The sequence below is a fragment of the Macrotis lagotis genome, chromosome 2, assembly GCF_037893015.1.
Source record: "Macrotis lagotis isolate mMagLag1 chromosome 2, bilby.v1.9.chrom.fasta, whole genome shotgun sequence".
NCBI classification, from domain to species: Eukaryota; Metazoa; Chordata; class Mammalia; order Peramelemorphia; family Peramelidae; genus Macrotis; species Macrotis lagotis.
The window spans coordinates 15,897,181-15,920,295 of record NC_133659.1 but is presented as its reverse complement, the minus strand read 5'-3'; the positions used below and the strand labels follow the sequence as shown (position 1 = coordinate 15,920,295).

The following is a 23,115-nucleotide window of genomic DNA, read 5'->3' as shown; positions in this document are numbered from 1 at the left end:
AATGGGTATCTTACTATTTATTGGCCCTAAGTGGGATAATCCTATTCACCATGTGTGTCTCCTGTGTTTGATCCAGTTAATAACTCAAATAGTACAAAATTCTATCAGCTGGTGTATGGCTCTAATAATGAAGAGGTAAAAGTATTGAAAGAAAAAGTCAGTAGTGCTATTGAGGATAAGGATTATGAATTAACTTGAAGAAGACATTGCTGGTGAAGTGTGAAGACCAAGTAATTATTTAAAAGAAAAGGGGGGGAGTTGTGAGGAATGAAGGGCATTGTTGGTCTTCACAGAGTGTGGAGGGGGCCCCTCTGAAATCCATTACAAAGGGGGGAATGGCCCCAGCCAGTCACAAAACTGGGAGAGTTCTCCTAATCCCATTCCAAAGATGAGAAACTAGATTAGAAGAAACTAGTCCTTAAATGGTCAAGAGTAACCTAGTCTTGACCTTCTCCTTTGCACATGCTCAAAGAGATCTATCTGTTCTTGCTTCATTAGTATAATGGGAAAATGTATAGGAACCAGTGTATCCATTAGATTTGTGAGCCCAGCCTATAGTTGGCATGAAGGGGCAGGAACAAAGTCTTTCAAAGTGCATAAAAGAGTTTGTATGTTGGGATTTCCCCACCCCTCTCTCTCCCCATGAGAGAGGTGCGCCATTTTGTTAAGATATCTTAATAAAAACCATTTTAATAAAAAAAGACATGTGACACTCCCCCCCCCCCCCCAGAAAGCCCAGTGGATGGGCAGACAGCCCAAGGGCAGGACAGTGGCCGAGGCAGTTCTGGGCAGGAGGCGCCTTCCCACACCAGTTTTGTCAGTGACATTTTCTTTTCTGTCACTCCCACCTCTGGGGATGCTCAGCTCTAGCGTCTGGGTTAAGATGAAGGTGAGCAACTGGGAAAGTGACTCCCAAAGGAAACCTGTGTTCACAGGTGCCCATCTTTCCTCTCCTGGCTTGAGTGGCTGAGCCTGGGCGGCGGGGAGGGCAGGCACCGGGGCCAAGCACTTACTTTCTGTTGACGATGGCCCAGTCTTCGGTGTAGCTCCTCACACAGTCTCTAACATGTGGGTCCATTTCACTGGTGAAGAAGACAATCCGTTAGTGCTGCGCCAGGCCCTTCACCTGTTCTGGGTGTCAGGGAAACCCCCAGCCCACCCCCCTGGACAGATTGGTGACACCTATGGAACCCTTCTCTGAATCATATTCCTAAATATCTCAACATTGGTTTATAAAGCAAACAAATCACATTGAAATAATCATCAAAGAGACCCTGCTTTGGATGAAAATAGGCATGAGTGACACAGTCAGGGGCGCCGGTCACTGGAAGACTCCCCCCCCTCACCTCTCTTCAGGAACAGCTGACACAAGGGTTCGACAGTCCCTGGGACTGTAAACAACTTCAATGTCATCTGGGGGAAACTCAAGCAAATCCCTTAAAGGCCCAGATTCCACAGCGAGGGGATGAGTGATTAAGTAATCTTCCAGATCCACTGGGTCCACAGCTTCAGTAAGGGGTACCTTAAAAAAAGTCACACAAGACTTTTGAATGAAGATAATAATTAAGTTAAATTTTCTTCTGAATCCCCACAGATCCTTGAACAGGTCCCAGGGTCCAGACCACCTCTTCCATCAAGTTCTGCTGCCTCCAAGTCTCATCATGGAATCTCAGCAGCACATCCAGTTGAGACTGAAGTCTCCCAGTCTAGAGGCCCTCTATAAGAGACCCTCCTCAGGCCTGATCCCAGGCTTCAATTGTCTATTTAATTCAGCCAAAGACTTTGGCATTAACCTGTATACCACAGAACTCCACCCAAGGCATCAAAGGCCAGAAGTCAAGTGGACACCTGAGAACCACCCCCTCTCAGTCAACCTGAAGGGAATGGTGAGCCCTGAAGCATCGCCAAACAGCACCAGAGCTGTTTACTGAATGCTAGAAACCTCCTTCAGACCTGCTGAAGGACTACAGATGATCATCCTTGTGTCCCAACTGCCTTTTCTTCATTATACTCCTTCCTCATTGCCTTTGCCCCCTACCATTCTTTGTGGGTAGCTCAGATAGTCCAAGGCCTGATGCTTCCTGTATCACAAGTCTATCCCTACTATCATTTATTAGATTCCACCCATTCTTCTAGAGCGTCGACCTATGGGGATGACGACTCTGGAGACATCTACAGATGAGATGAGTGGCCTTTCACCTCATCCAAGGCATCCACCACAATGGGGGACAGTGAGAGCCAAGGAAGCATCCCTGGCTCTGTGCACTTCTCCAGCTTAGTCTGTGCAAGTCTCCCCAGGTTTCTCTGAAACTCAGCAGTTCCTTGACAGATGGGCCCTGACCTGGTTTCCAGGTACAGAAGCATTTCTACACATTGGGATCTTTCTCCTTTTTTCTGGATCCTTGGGAGGGTAGAGAGCTAGAAAGGTTTCCTGGGATGTGTTCCAGTGGCCTGTCTTGGGTATGTTGCCTTCTAAGGAGGGAGAGCTCAAACTGTCCCCCCAGTCCCCAACCTGCAGGCCTCCTCAGTCCACAAGAAGACAAGCACAAGGGGGTGCAAGTCGACCTCTCTGACTCAAGCTTCTCCCATCCCCATCGAGCCTCTACTCAGCTGCCAAAGTCTGACTCCAGCCCCCTCCCTACTCAATGAACTCCAATGGTTCCCCTCCATTTGTCTTCTAAAGCCCTTCACTCCCTGGCTCTTCCTATCTGTCCATCCTTCTGTCTCCTGATTCCCCCTCCATGTTAGATAGCTAAGAGAGGTCAGAATTATAAAATGTCATCTTTTGGGTTCAAGAGAAGAATTTGTTTCTGTCCTTTCCTATAGGGCACATTAAACAAGTTTTGCTGTGATTTTCTTCAGGAGTAGTTAAGAGAAGACACCAGAAAAGGACAATTTTTTTGTAATATAATATAATATTGTATATATGACTTTAAATGGCACTAAACTTCAATATCTACCATTTTACCAGAATTGCCTAAGTATCAGAAAGACCTAATTTCTAATATCCTTTGAATACCTGTTATTAGTTCATATAAGGCAAAAAGTACTCCAAACATCTACCATCTTTTCTTTGCTGCATTTTCATGACTCTTTGAAGGAGATGGGGGGAGATTATCTAGGGGTATGTGGGTGCATGTGTGTGTGTGTGTGTGTGTGTGCGCACTTGCACACACGTGTCCAAGGAGAAACTAGAGTAGAGAGATATTGTCAAAGGCACTAGGGCTCTAGGTTTGAAAGAAATAAAAGACTCCCCCACCCCCACCCCCCACCCCCAGTCAGCTCCACACTCCTCCTCCCTGGAGTCCCTGCAAGGAGGAAGGTCATGGCCCCTGGGGGAGACCATGGTCCAAGAGCATATAGTTCAGAAGTCTGTTAGCTGCAAAAGGCTTCCCAACAATGGGTCAGCCTCCTAACTCACCCCATTTTAATGTGCTACTTACACTGGCATGGTGGGAAACATTGCCCACGAGGCTGAGGTTCTTAAGAAGTTGGGGTGAGCCGCTGTACTGCCCTGAGATCTGCTTCCTCACTTCGGCTGCCACCGTTCTACAGGAAGGAAGGCACATCACAGATGAGAAAAACTCATAGAGATGGAAAAAGCAATGTTGGAGACAAGTGATTTTACACCAATGTGTGTGAAGTTAGCCACAACATTGTTCTAAGAGATGACTATATAGGCAACAGAGGAATAAATAAAAGTGGAACATGACAGGCTTCAGCGGTGAGGGGCTGGCAGAGTGGATCCCTGGGCGCACACCAGCTGTGAGACCCTGAGCAGGTCACTTCACCTCCCTTGGCCTCAGCTTTCTCGTCTGTAAAATGAGGATCATAATAGCGCCTACTTCAGAGGGTCACATGAGGATCAAATGAGCTAATTCATTCAAGTCTATTTTGAAAACGTAAAGACTGGATAAATGTTAGTTACTATTCTTATCGTTGCTGTTCAGCCAGTTTTCAGTCCTCTCTGATTCTCTGGGTTCCCACTGGGGCTTTCTTGGCAGAGATGCTGGGTTGGTTTGTGCCATTTCCTTCTTCACATCCTTTCACAGACAAGGAAGAGAGGCCAACAGGAGTGACTTGCCCAGGGTCACCCAGCCTGGAAGCCTCTCTGAGGCCAGATTTGAACTCTGGAACTCTAGTCACTGTATCACCTGGCTACCCCCACTATATCATTACCCCAAACTTATAAATGAACTTTCTGATTCTTCAAAATCAAAAATGGAGAGAGACGACGAATTCATCTTTAGGTGTGCTAAACTGAAGATGTCTATGGACCGTCTGATGCAAGACGTTCACTAGGGAACTGAAGAAGTGTGAGGACAGAGATCAAGCAGGGAGGTTCAGGTTGGAGCTGAGAGTCATCTGCACAGAGATGGTAATTAAGTCCATGAGAGCTGTTGAGATCACTATGTGATAGAAGAGAAGAGGGCTGAGGTCAGAGCCCTCTGGGACACCCCATTAGTGAAGTTAGTGAAGTTGACCTAGCTGAAGAACCCACAAAGGAGGCCAGCAAGACTGGTCTGATAGGGAAGGAAAAGTGGCTGAAGAGAGGGGTGTCCAGAAAGCCAAGAGAAGACGGTGACCGAGAGTACCAAGTGCAGCCAAGAGGTCAAGAAATGATCACTGTTTTTTGGCAAATGAAAGATATTTGTTTGTGGAATGACAAGGTCTGAGGGCAGACTAAGAATTAGCCAGAAAGTGAGAGGGGGGTAAGTGGACAGGTCAGAGGGTGACAGCAGATGAGGATGAAGGGAGAAGGGAGTAACAAATGAAGTTGGGGGATTAGGGGCACCATGGGAGGCTTTGGAAGAGCTGCTGCTGTGGGGAGTTGGAGAGTGAGTAGATAAGAGGGGGGTGGAGGGATTGCCTAACAGCAAGGCGGGGTGTACGCTGCATCTGAGTAACATAAATTTGTAGTGGTCCCAGCCAAGGAATCTGAGGGGGATGGGATTCAAGGTCTTCAAGAGAGTGAAGAGTTGAAGTGGTTCACTGAGGGTGAGAATGGAGAAAGGGATCTGATGTTAGGATATGGATGAAGAACAAGGATGCTAAGAACCTGTGGCCATGAAAGAGCATTTCAGAATCTGGTTTCCTTTCCTCTGGCGTCCACGGTGGTTATTTGGTCATTCCTCAAACACCCTAGCTTGATGGTTCTCAGATTACTCATTCTGATGACCCACCCTTCCTGTGGCTATGTTTGTGTGTGGTTGACATGGGGAGGAAAGAAAACCTGTTAGCCAGCAACTGGGCTCGGGTGAAGAGTGGCCTGAAGGAAGTGGAAAGGCAGCATGAGGTTAGAGGCTGGGAGATAGGGCAGAGGGAGCGGTGGCAGTGGGGGGCCAACCGTGACCAGCGCATCTGGGGTAATGCCAGGAAAAGAACCCTGGGGCAGCTAGGTCTCAGTGAGAGTGAAGCTGGAAGGAGTGCCAAAGGAACATTTTTATAGAAAGGCAGATTTGTGAGTCAGGGAATAGGCAATTCCTGGGGACACTGAGCAAGGTCTGATTCTAGAAGAGGACACCAGGAAGAACAGAGGAGCTGGTGGGAACGGGAGGCGGAGAATCTGTTCTTTAAGGAAGGGTTTCATAAATAGTAAAATATTATCATATTATTCAATGCAATGAAAATAGCATTATCATAAATGTGAGTTAGAGCATCACCCACTCTGCTTCAGGTCCTGGCCCAGAAGGTCCAACAAATGAATAGATAATGAGTCACCTTGTAGGTTTATTTTCCTTTTCTACTAAAAATTTAACAATCATCCACAAAACCAAACATTTCAAAATTCAAAGAATAAGAGGATTGTATATGAAATGGTGAATTTCTGCTACATAAAGTTTAAATTTAATAAGGTAGTAAAATAAAATTGCTCTTTTGACTTCCTTTCTGAACATTTTTTCTTTTATGTATTAAAAACAATTTTTATTGATGTCCTTTTATTTCTACTTCTATCACGACCCATTAACTCCACCAACAAGAAGCCTTCCCCAGACTGGCTTGCTTTATCACACTCTTTCCCTTCCCAATGATACTTTCTGACACCTGGATACTCCTCACCCCCAAGTCATCTCTCCAAGCCCACACTTCTTTCTATGCAGGCCATTGGTGAGGCCAGTTTTTGCAAAGCTCATTCTACACGAGGCTCCTCCACATCTCCCCAGCAGCCTCCTCACCAAATTCCCTTCTATTTAAGGATTTATATTGTATGTGTGGTTTGTGTGAGGTTGGCATGGCATGGTGGCTAGAAAGCTGGCTTCAGAGTCAGGAAGGAAGGGGGTCAAAACCATCTTTGACACACGCAAGCAGAAAGCTGCCAAAGTCCCTCAACATTCAAATGCCCTTGACCAGTGGTGACAAACTCAAATAGAAAGAGTGCCACTCAATCGAACAAGAGGATCCCTGTGGACCACATTAGCTCAGGAAAACCACATACTATTTTTTTAAAACTATTATCTTTTTTAAAAATTTAAATATTTTTATTTATTTGCTTTTCCATCTGCATACAACAGTAGTTTTCATCAACCTTTTGGGGGGGCAGTTTTGAGTTTTGCATTTTTCTCTCTCCCTTCCCTCCCCCCTCCCCCTGACAAAGCAATCTAATACAGGTTCTACATGTGTAACCATGCTAAACATAGATTCATATTGATTATGTCATGAAAGAAGAATTAAATCCAAAAAGAAGAAAAAAATAGAAAAAACACAATACATAAAACGGCTTTTAAAAACTGAAGATAGTAAGCTTTGGTTTGCATTTAAACTTCAAAGTTCCTTCTCTGGGTATGGATGGTATTTTCCATCATGTAACTAATATCTTTTAAAAATTATTATTTGTTTTTAACATTTGTTTTTTTTTTTAATTTTAAGTTCTGAATTCTCTTCCTCCTTCCCAGACCTCCCCTATGCATTGTGAGGGCAAAAAGTGATATCAATTATATATGGGAAATACACAAAATATATTTCCAAGCCAGCCATGTTGCAAAAAAGGGGGAAAAAGTGAAAAAAATGTGCTTTAATCTGCCTTCAGACTCCACTGGTTCTTTCCTTGGAGGTTCAAAGCAATAAAAAACATATTCATATTATTTGTGTTCTACTGTATTTAGATGAATTTTGATCTGGTTCCCTTCTCCGCCAACCCATGCCATACATGACATGACATGGTGTCTGTGACAGGGGGAACGTCTTTCTTGTATCTGCATCCCTAGGTATTTGTGAGTGCCCCCAAGATCACACCAGATTCAGGGCAGAGTTAGGGTTCACATACAGCTCCCTGACTCCAAAGCCAGTGTTCTTTCCCTGGACCGGCCCACGTCCTGGTCTTAAGAGAGCTCCAAAGTGACCCCAAGCAAGCAGAGAGAGAGTGCATAAACCTATGAGCTGATCTCAAGTAAGCTGAGCAATTCCATCTAACAATCAATACTGGTTAAATTAAGAAGCTGTCCTGAGATTCAAATAAGATCAAATATGGAAAGCATTTTTAGTTTACAAATCTGAGTTGTTAGTATTACTTAGACACAGGCCCAGATTCTCCCAAAGACCTCTCCCTGCACCCATTCCATCACGAGGCAATGAAATGATGACCTATAACTAGTGTCCTGGAAAAGAGCCCTAGCTCTCCTCCCTCTCCAGCATCCCCACAACCCCACAACTACAACTTCCAGACGCCACCGCCTCCAAGAGCTGAGGACGCTCCCCTCCACCGCACTCCAGCCTGCCAAGGGCAGACCCAGAGCCAGCTGCCAATCCCTCCAATTTAGAAAATCAGGTCAGCAGGAGAAGAAAAAGAAATAAGTTTCAAGATGGGAATTGGCCAAAAAAGAAAAGCTAAATGAAAGAAGGTCATCTTAGCCTCCAAATTCCACAACTTTTCTAAAAATCAACTTTAGTTGAAAAACTCACAAATGAACAGATTTTACAAAATATAAACAGACATAGGAACAGATTCCAAGGACTGAATTTGTTACTCACAAATATTTATTTCAAGGGGAGAGTTTCCCAAATCAGAATTTAAGATCAGGAAAGTCCCATAAAATGGAAACATTCATCACCCTTCATATAATTAATTTTCTGCATTACTACCTATTCTCAAATTCAGGCTAAGTCATGTGGGAGGAGTTTCCCTAAAATGCTCACATGTCTTCATCCCGTGATTCCAAGGAAACTCTAAGGAAGCATCAGGGATACCCTCAGTCAGGAGGCCCCACATCTAGGCCAGTTTTTGTGGGGTCACCTACACATCTATGGGGCTACTTTTAAACCAGACAAAGCAGATCAGCAGCAGCAGCTCTATCAGGCTACTGAGCAAAGCAAGGCCTTGGATTCTCAGCTGATTCCAGAGGCCCCAAAACAAGCCTCTGGGAGACACTGAGCAATCACATGATTCTGAGGTCTCCAGGATGCATCCTGACTCCTGGGATGCTGTGGTTGACCCACATATACTACATGGTTTAGTGAATGGGGAGCATGGTAAGAGGCGTCAAATGCCTGAATCTGAGCACTGAATCCCTTGTGAACCTAAACATCATCTAACTTTCTTCCCTTGAAAACTGTGATGTTCCTGAGTCTGACTCCACAGCTCAGAGAACATAATTTTTAAAAAACCAAATAACTAAATCATGGGAGAGTTTAACCTTTTACAATTTGACATGCTGGAAGTATTGTTATTGGAACCTGCAAAAATACAACTAAGCTAAAAAAATTCCACTCAAACTATTCCATTCCAGAATTTGAGATGAAGTTTTTGCTAAGTCCTATTTCTCACCCATGCCAAATAAAGTGAGATCTGAGGAGAGTTTGATTAGTACTTTTGCTATGGTATAAGAGAGGAGTAAATAAGATGTCATCTGTAAAAAGATGGGCAAATCTTGAAATCACTTCATAGTTGTGAGCTGGAGGCAGGAAATGCCTCTGGCCCAAAGAAAATGTGGAAAAAATAAAGCAGAGATGGCTCATTCACACAGAAGGAGCCAATGGCAGAGGAGGCAGTGAAAGCATGAACGCCACTAGGATTAGAAACCAAGAGAACTGGAAAAATGATCCTGAGGGGTGTTTACACTGGGAATCAGCCTGGGCCTTTGCCAGCCCTTGGGATGAGTGAAGTCCACAGGAGTCCAAGCTAGGGTCTGGCAACACTCAGGGCTCCGAGAAATCAGAAAACAAGGGCTATCAGGAGAGCAAGGAGGAGTTCACGCCTCGCACACATGCTTGGGGCTCTCAATAGCTTAAGGATTCCATCACATTACTATTTTTCGAAATTATCCTCCCTTTTCTATTTTACTGAATACAATACAAAAACTATGTCCTGTCCTTTTGGTTCCTCGTTTTAAAATTGATCTTGTCATAAAAAATGGGAAAAGTCCCACATGTTCCAAAATATTCATAGCAGCTCTTTTTTGTAGAGGCAAAAAAATTAGAAACTGAGAGGATGCCCATCAACTGGGGAATGGATAAACAAGTTATAGTATCTGAAAGTTATGGAGTACTATTGTTCTACAAGAAACCATAAATAGTCAGACTCTGGAAAAGCATGGAATGCCTTACAGGATCTGATGCTGAGCAAAGGGAGCAGAACCAAGAAAACAATGTACCCTGATTGTGTACATTGTGAGATGATCAACCTTGATGGAAGCAGCTCCTCTCAGTAGTTCAGAGAGCTAGGGTAACTGTATTAGACCAGCTTTCGACAATGCCATTCCCATCCAGGGGAAGAAAAACAAAACAACCCTTCAGAATCTGAGGAATACTTTATAAAAATTATCTCTTATGTATCTCTTTCTCTTAATCTTAATTCCTCAATCCCAAAATGACTAATCTGTAAATATATTTATCAAAATATATATGTACAATGCTAACCTGACTGTTCATCGCTGAAGGGAGCGGGGTGGGAAGGGAGGGTGCAAGGAAATTTTGTAACTTAAAAATATACATGTGCATCTGGCTGAAAAGATAAATATTTTTTTTTAAAAAGAAAAAACTGATTTTGATAACTTAACTTTGCTACAACTGGCTTCTTTTGTGATCCTAAGGTCCGGACACTGCTGTCAAAAGAGAGGTGTCACTCTTTGTGGGCAAGGCTGTCTCTTGTATCTGAATAGGCATTGCCTTGCACAAAGTAGGTGCTTAACAGATGTTTCAAGACTGGACAGCGTCAGAGGGTCCACTTCTAAAGGTGCTTCTCTTCAAATACATCCATCTCTACACTTCAGTCAATCAGAGCTAGGCCCTGGAGATACAAAGCTCCCAGTCTAACAGAGGAGACCACAGACAAACACCATGGGTAAACTAGCTACAGACAGATAGACCAGAAAGGGGGAAGGGGGGAGGCTCCAGCTCAGCAGGCATGGTACCAAAAGATGCCCATGCAGGAGATACAGTCAAGGAACAGGCAGAGTCTGGTAACACAGATCACAAAAGACAGAGAGATGTGAAGGGAGGTCCTCAGGGCTCTGAACACATCCAGAGGCTTGCTATTGGATCCTGGAGGTGATAGAAGCCCCAGGAGTGGGTGGGGGTGGGGATGGCATGGTCAGGCCTCTGACAGCTAAGTGGAGGATGGGCTGGAGTGGGAGAGAAATGCAAAGACTGTGCCAGGGTCATCCAAGATAAAACTGTGCTGAGAGGGCCAACTACCTGCAGAAATCCAGCTGCCAAGCATGGCCATGAGACCTGGCACCGCCTGGCCCTTCTCTCTACCCCCAAGTCGCTGGGCTGGCTCAGGTCATCTTCACTCCTCATCTGCACTAACACCCAAGCAGACTTGCTGCCATAATATAACAATCTTCCTTCCCCTGGTTTCCCAGGCTCATCTTCCCTCAGACCAGGCCTTCCTGCACAGAACTTCCTTACATAGGTCCCCCTCCTCAAAGTCTAGAGGCTCCCAATTATGTCTAGAATCAAATACCACCTAGTCGCCTTTGGCACTGCAGTCCAGTTTTCCATCACCCACCCTCCCCATCATGCCCACGATGGCTCAGTCACACTGCCGGTCTTCCTGCTGCTCCTCAGCCTTCACCTCTTTTTTTTGCTTCCTCTGCTGAGAACCCGGTTTCCATCAATGCTCACCTCAAGAACTACCTTCAACAAGCAATCCATTTAAATCATTTTTTAAAAAATGTCCCCACTCATTACTGATGGGAGAACTAGGGGTTGGAATGATTGTGAGGTACAACCTTCTACCTCTTGGATAAGCTAAGATAGGACAAAATTTGGCAGAGATGCAGGGAAATTGAGACCTTGATGCCGTGGTGGAGGAGTTGTGAAATGGTTCAATAATTTGGTAGAGCAGTTTCGAACTTTGCCCAAGGGGCTGCCAAACCTTGCCTACTCTTTGGCCCAGTGGTGCCATAGCCAGGACTATCCCAGAAGAGAGGAAATACAAGAAGAAAAGAGACTCACTGTATATAGGGCTATTTATAGTGGTTCTCTTCTGGTGGTGGGGAGCTGGAGCCCGAGGGAGTGCCCTGTGCTTGGGGAATGGCTGAACAACGTGTGGAGTGGAATTGAGATGAAATGCTGCTCTGTCATGGGAAATGAAGAACAGGATACTCTCAGTAAAAAACTTCCGTGAGCAGATACAACATATCAGTAATATGCAGGAGGATCAGCTGTGATTGATCCACCTGCTCTCAGCAATGCTGGGATCCCAGAGAACTCTGAAGGACTTAGGATGAAGAAGACTAGTCATCCCAAAGACAGAGCTGAGGGGGTCAGAATATAGATTGAAGCAGGTTTTTTGTTTTCACTCTTTTTCTTGAGGTTTCTTTTTTCTGGGGGGGAACATTTTACTAAGATCTTTTATGACAACACATTTTAAACTTATACCGAGTAAATGAGGGGGAGCTGGGTGGGAGGAAAGGAAAAAATCTGGGACTCAAGATTTTGGAAGTGAACGCTGAAATTTATTTTTGCATGTAACCAGGGTGGGGGGATGGAAAAAAAAGCACTACTCTGCTGTGAGCCCCTTCCCTTGGTCTTCATGACCCCTGAGGAAAGCTCTCTGTTTAAGTGTCACTCACCAGACAAGCTGGGGAGGGAGGGGGGTCCTGCCTGCCGCAGGTCTCCGGGCAGATCAGAAAAGGAAGGAGCTGGGGTACTCTGGGAGGGAGGAAGAAAAACCAGAGAAAGCTAGTGCCAGAAGAGATCCAAGCCACATTCTGGAGCAACTGTTAACTTGCCACGGCTGAAGCCACGGGACTCTATGGCCTCAAAGAAGAAACAAAGAACTGTGGGTGGTTCTATGGAAGCTGTGCAGACTGGGGACAAGCAGGAATGGGGAGCTGCAGAGAGATGGGAACAGAGAAAGGGAGTCAAAGAGGAAGCTCTGGATTTGTCAGAAGCACTCGGTCAAGGAGGTGGAGGCTGCACAAAGGCCAAGGAGTCCTGGATCTCAGAAAACTTTTATTTATCCTGAAAAAAGATAGAGTGGTAGATCAGTGGAAGATGAAGGACAAATTACATTATAGTAAATGACCATGTAAGCTTGTAAAAAAAAAATCTCATTATTTGACAAAACTTCTTGGAAAATTGAAACACAGTCTGGCAGAAACTAGGTATAGACAAACATCTCCCACCACAGACCAAGATAAGGTCAAAATGGGTACTTGATTTAAACATAAAGGGTGATGCCAAAAGCAAATTAAGAGAACATAGACTAATTCATCTGTCAGACTTATGGAAAAGGGATGAATTTGAGACCAAAGAAGATATAGAGAGCATTACAAAATGTAAAACAGATCATTTTGATTACACACAATTAAAAAGGTTTTGTACAAACAAAACCAAATATAAGGAAAGCAGAAAACTGGGGTAGAGGGATTTTAAAACAAATATCTCTGATAAATGCTTCATTTCTCAAATATAGAGAAAACTGAGTCAAATTTATAAAGTCATTCCCCAACTGATAAATGGTTAACAGTTTTCAGACAAAAAAAAAAGCAAAGCTATCTATAGTCATATGAAATCCTCCAAGTCATTAGTGATCAGAGAAAAGCACATTAATGAAATATGAGGCCACCTCACACTTATAAGATTGGCTAATATGGGGGGGGATTCTGGCTATTGGAGGGGATGTGGGAAAATTGGGACACTAATAAGCTGTTGGTTGCATTGTGAACTGATCAATGGAATATTATTGTGCAGGAAGGAAGAAAGAAAATGATTGAATGGTCACTAGAAAGAGCAGCAGACTCAAATGAAGCTATTTTAGTGATGGGGAAAACCTAAGACCTAAAGGATTTAAATCTAAAGATTTAATGATCTAAAGGGGAAAGTCCATAGGAAAGAAAAAAATTACAGATATTAGAAACATGAGGGATAACTATGAGATAGCTCAAGATCTGGAGAAAGTAGGAAAGAAGTGGATCCACAGTACAAATGCAGGCTCTAGCTTTAGCAAAGACAATCTATTCCTCTGAGACTAAAGAAATGATGATAAAAAAAAAAATGGGAGTCAGCAAAATGTACAGTGAAAGATGGAGACTCTTTAAAGGAGTCCATGAAAATAATAACATTTTCCAAATGTCTGAGGTAAGATTATCTGCTAAGAAGGAGAAAAGACAGGAAAGAAATAAGAGTTTGAGGAAATAAGACAAAGTCTAGAATAACTACTGTACTATGAAAAATGTTAGGGGAGAAAAGAAAAGATAAATAAACTCACATTATGAGGTCCAAGTTGAAAATACACAATTTGAAGTTATTTTGCAACATCGGCACAAATCTCTGACTACTGAGCCTGTCTGGACCAGACTACCAGAAAAGCTTCAATCCCAACCTATGATTTCACTGGAAACATTCAAGTCGGCCAGAGACTGACAATGGAGAAACAAGCCACGGTGGCGTCTACATCCTTCGGGAAGCTGACTGCCCAGCCTATGCATCAATCTCTTGCACACTGTGAACCCTGGACCCCCCAGAAAGGGCACCTCATCTAGCTTGTTAAGCCTTTTAATCAGTGCTCCCTCCTGAACATCAAAGGGCAGACTCAAGGATTCTCCCAAGTATATTCTCAAACAACCAAGCATTAATCTTGGATGGCTGAAAAACACATCAGGACAAAGGGGCTGGTCAGAGGCTTCTGGCAGGGTCAGAGTCTCTAAGAAGGAACAGAGAAGGCAAGACCCAAGCTCAAGGTCTGAGCCAGGCCCCTCCCTCAGAGAGAAGCTTCCCAAAGACCCCACTCTCGGCCTGATCATTTCCATGTGGTGATTCCCCTGGAGAATGGGAATACCCAGAGGCAGGAGTTGGGGAGAATTTTCCTTTCTTTGAAATTCCATCTCATGGAAGATAGTGAGCAATTAAGAAATGTCTGTTGACTGACTGCAATAATCTTCATAAATTAATTAAAGATGTCAGTAAAAAGCCAAGCTTCCTAAGTTTGGAGAAAAATTTGGTTCCCAAATTGATCTTACATCATATCATAATTTTTTTCTCTTGGTTTTTGTAAGGCAGTGGAGTTAAATGACTTGCCCAAGGTCACATGATTAGGTAATTATTGTCTGAAGTCCCATTTGAACTCAGGTCCTCCTGACTCCAGGACCAGTGCTCTATCCATTGCACCACCTGGTTTGCCCCTCACACCACAAATTCCAGCCATCATCGAGGAACATTTAGTAAGGCAGGAGGAAAAAAATCCCATTTCCCAGATTAAACAATGAATGGAAATCATCAAACACTCTAAATAGTAATAAAGGTCTGAGCTGGGCCAGCCAAGTCACACCACTACACTTGCTTCATTTCTCCTGTTCTTTAACACAAAAGGTCAAATATTTAAGTTTAAAATAAAACCATGTCTGTTCAATTCCACAAACATTTCTTAAGCACCTACTGTGCTTAAGTATACTGTGTACACTGTGCTATGGATGCACAGACAAAAACAATCTGGTCAGCAGCCCTCCAGAAGCTTCCATTCTACTGGCAGGATCCAAAGTCTGTGCAACTGGTTTCAGGAAAGATCGAGGACCAGAAAAGATTCCCCCACCCCAGAAGGCAGGGCTGGAGCTGACCTTGGAAGGAAGTTCAAGGCTTAGCTCCAGGTGCAGAGGGAGCAGAAAATGGGATGGGTGGCACCTCCAGGAGTAGCCAGGACCCAAAAGGGAAACCATGAATGGGGGGTGAGGGAGACAAGAGGAGGGAGCCAGACCACAGAGATTTAAGCCCCTGACTAGGCTGGAAGGCCAGACTGTAGACTCTGGGAAGCTGGGCCAGGATTCCCCAGGGGGTGTTGGACTGGACACCCGATCTAGAGGGCCTCCCAAACAGACAGCACTTCACAACTAACAGGTCCCATGCTTTTAGTACTTTCCCCACATCTCGCTGGCATATACACAGTACAATTCTCAGCATCCTCATTTTAGGCTAACAAGCTGAGGCTCAGAGATGGTGGGGGACTTGCCCCTATTTCATGGCAGATACACCCACAGACAGGTAAGCTTGATCTGAGGAGAACCAAGACGGAATCCTACCTCAGACCCTACCTACTAGGTGGGTAGTCTGACCTGCCTCAGGGTTCTTCTCTGTAAAATAGGGGTGATCTCAGCTCCCTCACCAGCAGAGAGCCAACCCCAGGGTGTTCCACAGCACAATAGACAGGAATAGGGAAGGGGCCATCTCCTGACTCTCCCAGATGCTTCCTGCCCAATTCAAATGCTTCCCTCCTCCTTGTTCTATCACACCCAGGCCTCCTCCAGACGTAGCCTGGGAGGCGAGAAGGTGCTGACCCACTTGGGAGATGAGAGGAACTTCCCTATCCTGGGAGGGCCTTAATCCAGTCCCCATCCATCCATGTCTGTGACCATGAATCACTCACTGAACAAAGGATTCCAGAGAATAGCAAGGAGATTAGAAGGTTTTCTTAAATGATAAATGCAAAGAAATAGAAGAAAACAATAGTATGGGAAAGACAGGAAGGCAAGCCTTTCTCCCTTCCAAGATTTCAGCGCTCCTATAACCATCCGTCCCCTCCTCTTCACCAGGCTGAGGCCCATGTCCATCTGAAAGCTCCATCTGACTCACTCCCACCTGGAATCCTTCTCTCCTAAAACCAATCCAGATCCAGTTACTCCACACAGCCCAGAAGATGCTCGGTATGTCCCATACTGCCAGACATGCCTCCTGTGCTGCCTGGATATGTGTGTCGCACACGTCCCCAGGTCAGCATGGTCAGCTGCTTCTGTCCGAGTTAACAGACAATGTCTATTTCTTGCCTATCTTCCCATGGTCCATGTTATAATACTCAGCAATTTACTTAAGGGTTTTAAAACTTTAAATGCGCCTTATTTTTCCTTTGAATATTTACCTAATAATGTCACAAATCTAAGCTAGGAAAAAATATATTAAACAGAATTTTTTTAATGAGACTTAGCAATTCCAGGAGAACACATACAAGCCACCCCAACAGTTTGCATTTATGGTTATCACAATACCTAATGGACACAGAAAAAAGAGGGAAAAATTATAAAACACAAATTTTATCTTCAAAACACAAAGTTTAAGAAAAACGGTGATTTTCAAATGGAAAGGGACAAAACTCAAAACATGAAGCTAAAAGGTGAAGTGATAAAATGAGGAATAAGACAAAAGGAAGCTGAGACAAGGGAAAGCTAGGGACCAGTCGTCAAACAGAAACAGAAAGTCTCTCCAAAGAAAGATGAACGCCAGCTGGCAGGGTGAGAAGTTCGCTGGTTTTGTTTATGCTACTTTCTCTGACTAGATCTTCAAAGAGTGTTCTTTCCCTTGACTAAAATCTGTAGATTAGACCTCTCTCTCTCTCTCAAAGCCATTTTTCCTTCTCCTTGTCTGGGTCTCAGTCCCAATGTCTGTAAAATTTCAGCATTAAATCTTTAAGTGGCACAGTGGCTACAACACCAGGTCTGGAGTCAGGAAGACTTGAATTCAAATCCTTCCTGAGACAATGATTAGCCTTGTGACCCTGAGCAAGTCACCTTACCTCTACCTGCCTCAGTTTCCTCCTATGTAAAAAGGGGATAATGTTAGCCCCTACCTCCCAGGGTTGCTGTGAGGATCAAATGAGATCATATTGGTTCAAGTCTTAGCTATCCCTCTCTGTTGAAGGAGCACAGGAGAATCTGCAGGTCAGCCCAGAAGATCATGGTCTCCTGGAAAGGAATTTGACATTCTACCTGGCTGCTATCACAAAATAGAATAGGCTCCTTAGTGAGTCCCCTTTCCTAAAAGCCTCCCCGCCCCCCTGGGATGATCACTCACTATAGAAGGCATAAAACTGGGGGGGGGGGGGCTCAGGGACCCCCATGCAGCCTCCAGTGCAGACAAGTTGGGACTCTTATCAGCAGAGGGGAAAGAGGGCAGAGAGGATGAGAAATACAAAATACAAGGAAGGTGGATCTAGGCTGGAGATGTCTGAAGATCCAAGGGCTTGGCAGAGGCCCTCCGTGCCTGTGGGACCCTGAACCATCACTGAATGCCTCTGGGCCTCAGGTAGTCCTGGTCAGTAAAATGGACTTGGATGAGATAAACTAAGGTCCCCTTCAGCTCCAATGCTCTGATTATCTATTTGTGAGGATTTCGTCCACCATCGTGTATATTCAAGTAGAGACTGGTGACGAGTGTGTTCTGGGCCCAGGGACAGGCAGTGAAAAGCAGAGTTGGCAGATGGAGAATTATCTTTGAAGAATGGGAGGAAGGCAGGTGTTGCTGGATCATTAAAACATGTGAAGGGAAGTAAATGTAAAAAGATTATAAAGACAGCAAGGGATCAGATTTTAAAACTTGAGTTTATAATTAGGGGATGACAAGGTCAGACTCAGACCCCTCCCCTGGGGTGGAGGGTGGGCTGGAGTGGGAAGAGACTGGAGGTGGGCAGGCAGGAGGCCACTGCAATAATCCGACCTGAGATGGTGAGGGTCTACCCTCTGCGGGCAAGAGAAGACAATGGGGGGTGAGGGAGAATCCAGGATGTTTACTCGACAGTGAGCCCTCCATAGCAACAGTGAAGGTAAGAAGAGGGAAGGACCTGGGAGAGAAAGAGAGGGGTCTATGGGACATATCGTTGAAGATGTCCCACAGGCAACTAATGATATCACACTGGAGCTTAGAAAACAGGTCAGGGCTGGAAAAATGGCTCTGGGAATCATTTTCATAGAGGGAATAACAGAACAAAGGATTCCAGAGAATAGCAAGGAGATTGGAAGGCTTTCTTAAATGAGAAATGCAAAGAAATAGAAGAAAACAATAGTATGGGAAAGACAGGAGATCTCTTCAAGAAAATTAGATATATCAAGGGAATGTTTCATTCAAAAGACAAAAATAACAGATTTAACAAGCAGAAAAGATTAAGAGGTAACAGGAACACAAAAGAACTGGGTCTTAGGAAGCATTGCTAACAATAAGCTAGTGAAAGTTGAGCTATTTAAAATTCTGGTAAGTTGCCCTCCATAAGCCAACAAATTTGGAAAACTCCACGGGGGTCACTGGATTGGGGAAGATCCATGGACATCCCAATCCTAAAGAAGGACCCTGCCAACGAATGTCCAAATTCCCGAACAACCGTACTCATTTCACACACCAGCAAGGTTATGCTTAAGATTCTGCAAACTGGGCTTCAGCAATATGGGAACCAAGAATTATCAGCAGAGGAACTAGAGACCAAATTGCCAACATTTGTTGGACTATGGAGAAAGTAAGGGAGTTCCAGAAAAACATTTACTTCTGCTTCATTACTTCACCAAAGCCTTTGCCTGTGGGGATCACACACAGGAGGATCGGTGAGGGGCAGATCCTCTTCCCTGACTGAGGAACCTGTATGCAGGCCAAGAAGCAACAGTTACAACCAAATATGGAACGGATAGGTCCAATATTGGAGAAGGAGCACAAGGCTGTCACCTTACTTATTTGACTTAGGCACAGAGCATTAACTGGTGAACTATGGACTAATCAAAAGCTAGAACCCAGATATGAGATAAGACCTCTCTGCTGGCAGCAAGTGAAGAAGAATTAAGAAGACACTTAGTGAAGGTGAAAACTTACTGCTGAACATCAAAAAAATAAATATCTTGACAACTGGTCCCATCACTTCCTGGCAAAAAAGAGGAAGAAGAAGAAATGGATGCAGGGTCAGATTTTATATTTGGGGCTCAAAAATCACTGTAGCTAGAGCCTAGTGCCATGAAATTAAAAGATACTTGCTCCTTGCAAGCCAAGTTATGGCCTGTCTGGGCACATACTAAAAGGCAGGGATCCCACCTTGCTGCTACAGCTATAGCTCCAAGAGCCAAAGCTGTGGATTTTCTGGTAGCAGAGGACAACTGAGAGTTGGACTCTAGAGAAAGCTGAGCATTGCAGCACTGCTGCTTTGGAAATGGGAGAGAAGCCTTTTGAGAAGCCCTTGGACAGCCAGGAGATCCAATCAATCAAGACTTAGAGGAATTCTGACTATTCACTGGAAGGTCAAATATTGAAGCTGAAGCTTAAACTCTTAGGCCAGATCATGAGAAGATGGGACTCACTGGGAAAGACTGAAGGCCAAAGGAGAAGGGGCTGGCAGAGGCTGAGATGGTGAGATCGTATCATGGAAGCAACGAACGTGAGTTCGGACAGGCTTTAGGATATAGTGGAGGACCCAGTGTGGTCTGGGGGGTCACACAGTCAGACACAACTGAACAACAACAATGACTGAACCCACGGAAGCTGATGGGATCCCCAAGCAAGACACTACACAGCAGGGGCTCCTAACCTTTTCTTGTGTCCTAGACACCTAAGCCCCCAACCCCAGTCTTCAAGTCTGTGGACTCCTCAGAACAATCTTGTAAAATGTATACTATGTTTAGGATTATGAAGGAAATAAATTATCCCAAAATTCATCATTAAAATTGCTTTTTGAAAACATTTAATTAAGTTCAAAGATCCCAACTTAAAAACCACTAGTAAAAAGGGAAATTAGTGCCCAGGAGAGACCCCTGGGAAACTCCAATATGTATTGGTCATGATCTGGAAGAAGACTCAGCAAAAGAGAGAGAGTCAGGGAAAGCAGATGGGTAGAAAGAGAGCCAGGAGGGAGAAGTGTCATGGAACCCAGAAAAGGGGCAACACTGGCCCTTCAGAGGGTGAGTGCAAGAAGGAGGAAGATGGAGAATGGTCATTTTCGTTGTCATTCAGGCCTTTGGTCACGTCTGACTCTTCATGACCTGTAAATAAGGGTTTTCTGGGCAAAGACGCTGGCATGGTCTGCCACTCGGTCTTCCACTGTCTGGCAAGGAAGAAATCATGGGTCACTGGGCGATGGAAGGACAGGGTCAGAAGGCAGAGGAGAAAGGGAGGGGGAAGATGTGGAAGCACCAACTGTCCCATGCTAGGGAGGAAAGAGACAGGATGCCAGGGAGCAGGGTTGGCAGGCGCCCGGGAGGATCTCTTCAGGTCTGGGGAGATGCAGGGGGGCATGGACAAGGAGAATGGGGCATCTCCTCAGAGAGCCCTGAGGAGCAAAGAGAGAGCTCCAGCTGGAGGGCCTCAAAGATTTTAGTAGAATTGGAGGTGAGGACCTTGGGATGAGGGGCAGAGGGACCCCAGGAGGGCAGGGGGAGGTACAAAGGGCTGGAAAGGCCCCCGTGGGGTTGGCAGAGAAGTGAGGAGCCTCTAGGGGAGGGCAGCTGGAGAACATGTACAGAAAGGCCGCCGGAATGTCCGTGAGGGTCTGTGGTTCTCTCCTGCTCCATCCGACCCATGTGAAGGAGAGAGGAGGAGGAGGGTGGGAGCCGGGCAGAGTGGGGGCAGCGTGGGGGCCCAGGGCTGGGCAGGGGCGGCCCGGAGGGGCGGCGGATCGGCGGGGCAGTGAGGAAGGGTGACCGCCAGGGAGGTCCGGGGTGGCATGGGGGAGGACCAGGGGTCCGGGCATGCATGTAGCATGTCGGCATGTGCCCGTGTGGGCACGTGCCAGAGGCAGGTGTGAGGTGGGAAGGCCGAGTCGGCCACCGACCTCCCTGACGAGGGGGAGCCCCCCGGGGGCCCCGGAATCGGGGGGCCCCATGGGGAGGGGGGGCCCTGAGGGGGAGGGGATGTGGGGGGCCGCGGCGGAGCCAAGATGGGAGGAGAGGGCGAGGGCGGGGAGAGTGGGGAGGGGGCGGCGCCCCGGGTCCGGGCTCCGGGGTCCGGCCCCCGCCGCCCCCAGCGCCCGGGGGGCTCCCGCGCAGGAGCCCGAGCTCCGGGCTGTGCCCCAGGGGCGCCCCCCGCCCTCCGGGAGGGTCCCCGGGGGTCTGCGGGCGCTGAGCCCCCGGCCCCGGCCCCGGCCCGCCCCCGGCCCCGGCCCCGGCCCCGGCCCCGGCCCCGGCCCCGGCCCCGGCCCCGGCCCCGGCCCCGGCCCCGGCCCCGGCCCCGGCCCCGGCCCCGCTCCGCATGCAGCAGGCGCCCCCTAAGTGCGGGTGCAGCCCGGGCCGGGGCGGGCCGGGCCGGGCCGGGCCGGGGCCGGGCCCGGGGCGCCCCTTTGTGGTGGGGGGCTGCGGGGGGCCCTGGGCGGGGCGGCTCTACCTGCTGATCTTCTGCGCGAAGGCTCTGCGCTCCGCCATGGCTGCGGCGCCCGGCCCGGCCGCTGGCCTGCGCGCCCCCCGCCGCGCGCGCCCGCGCCCCGCCCCCGCCGCGCCCTCTGCGCAGGCGCCGCCCCGCCCGCCCCGCCCCGCGCGGGGAGGGGAGGGGGCGCCGGGGCCGGCTGCGGGGCGCCGCCCCTCCTCGGGCCGGGGGCCGGGCGCCCCATCGCTGCCGGGCCCGCACCCCGGGGCTCAGCGTCTCCAGGCAGTCACGTTCCCTCCTCAGCGCCCACCTGGCTGCCCCCGCCCGGCCCGGCCGCGACCCTCCCCTCTCCCCACAGAAAAACTCCTGAGGCGATTAAAAAAGTGGCCGGAGTCCTGAAGCATCAGCCCCGCCGCAGCGAGTTGGCCAAATGAGCTTCCCGCAGCCCCTGGACCCTCCGGGCCGGGCAGGGGCGCCTACGGGCGCGAGGACATCCTATTGTTCTGCGCCAAATCACCGGCCGCCTCGGACTAGAAAAGTGCAAAGACCGGCAGGAGCCACGCAGGCCAGCTTGCTGGTGGGCATGAGGGCCCGGCGGAGGTCACGGGCAGCCAGCCCTCAGGGGCCACAGCCAGCCGACACCGGCGTTACCCTTGCATAGCTATCGTAGCCTTTTTGTAACCTTTTGTATTGGAACCCTTTTTCCCCTAGATTTTTTGCAAGGCAATGGGGTTCAGTGGCTTGCCCAAGGTCCCTCAGCTAGGTCATGATTAAGGGTCTGAGTCCAGGCTTGAACTCAGGGACTCCTGACTCCAGGGCAGTGCTCCATCCACGGCACCACCTAGCTGCCCCAAGATGTTCCCTTTCTAAATTCTCCTTCGTTTTTTTCTTTCTCTAATTTCCTTCGCTGTAGTTCCTCTTTCACAATATCACTAATTCGGGAATATGTTAAACACGATGGTACATGCACAACTTCTACCAGACTGTTAGCGCCATGGGAAGGGGGAGGGAAGGATGGTAGCAAAAGCTGCAACTCATAACCTTGCAAATGGATGAATGCTGGAAGCTATCTTTGCTTCGATGGCAATGGGGGAAAAGTGTCTGGGCCTCAGGTTAAGAACATGCTATGGTCCCTTGATGAGATGGAAACCTCTTTGATTAGTTCTAGAAGGGAAAATGATGACCAGCTAACCAAACACATTCATGGAGTCTTGAAGGAAGGGCTAAAGGGTTCCTTGGTTCATCCAAGGGCCAATCAAACCTTGCTTGGCAGGATTTTGCAGGATTCCAGAGGGCAGGGAAAGAATGCAAGAGTGAGCCATGAGGAGAGTTAGATTCCTCTCCCCCCACCCCATGTCTTTGGAGAGGCTGGATCCAACCAGAAGCTGAGAAAAAGGCACTAAGAAGATGATCATCCGACTGCCCTTTGGGGTCTGTTTTGTTACAAGTCAGACCCGTTCCTCTGTGATAACCTTTTCCAGTTGGAATGAAAGTTCTGTTATGGGTCTTCCTGACTGTCCCCCTTTTAAGTATGAAAGCTAGCTTTGAATGCAGGGCCCTCCTAGGCAATGTCATCTTTTTTATTTTGTTTTGCTTGACTTTTTTTTTGCAAGGTAATGGAGTTAAGTGGCTTGCCCAAGGTCA

General features: G+C 47.0%; 1 protein-coding gene across 10 annotated transcripts in view; it reads right to left on the bottom strand.

Moving 5' to 3' along the window:
* DOCK7 (dedicator of cytokinesis 7) overlaps positions 1-21,576 on the bottom strand; it is a 168,536-nt gene extending 146,960 nt beyond the window's left edge. For all 10 annotated transcript variants that reach the window (XR_012475470.1, XR_012475471.1, XM_074221272.1 and 7 more), the window contains exons 1-4: positions 21,493-21,576; positions 3,444-3,549; positions 1,347-1,522; positions 1,014-1,082 (exon numbers count right to left, since the gene is read on the bottom strand). Coding sequence is in view for 8 of the 10 variants with exons in the window: in XM_074221272.1 (XP_074077373.1) it covers positions 1,014-1,082; positions 1,347-1,522; positions 3,444-3,549; positions 21,493-21,530 (389 nt within the window). In the remaining 2 variants the exon portion in view is untranslated. The remainder of the gene's footprint in view (positions 1-1,013; positions 1,083-1,346; positions 1,523-3,443; positions 3,550-21,492) is intronic.
* Between the last annotated feature and the right edge of the window lie 1,539 nt (positions 21,577-23,115).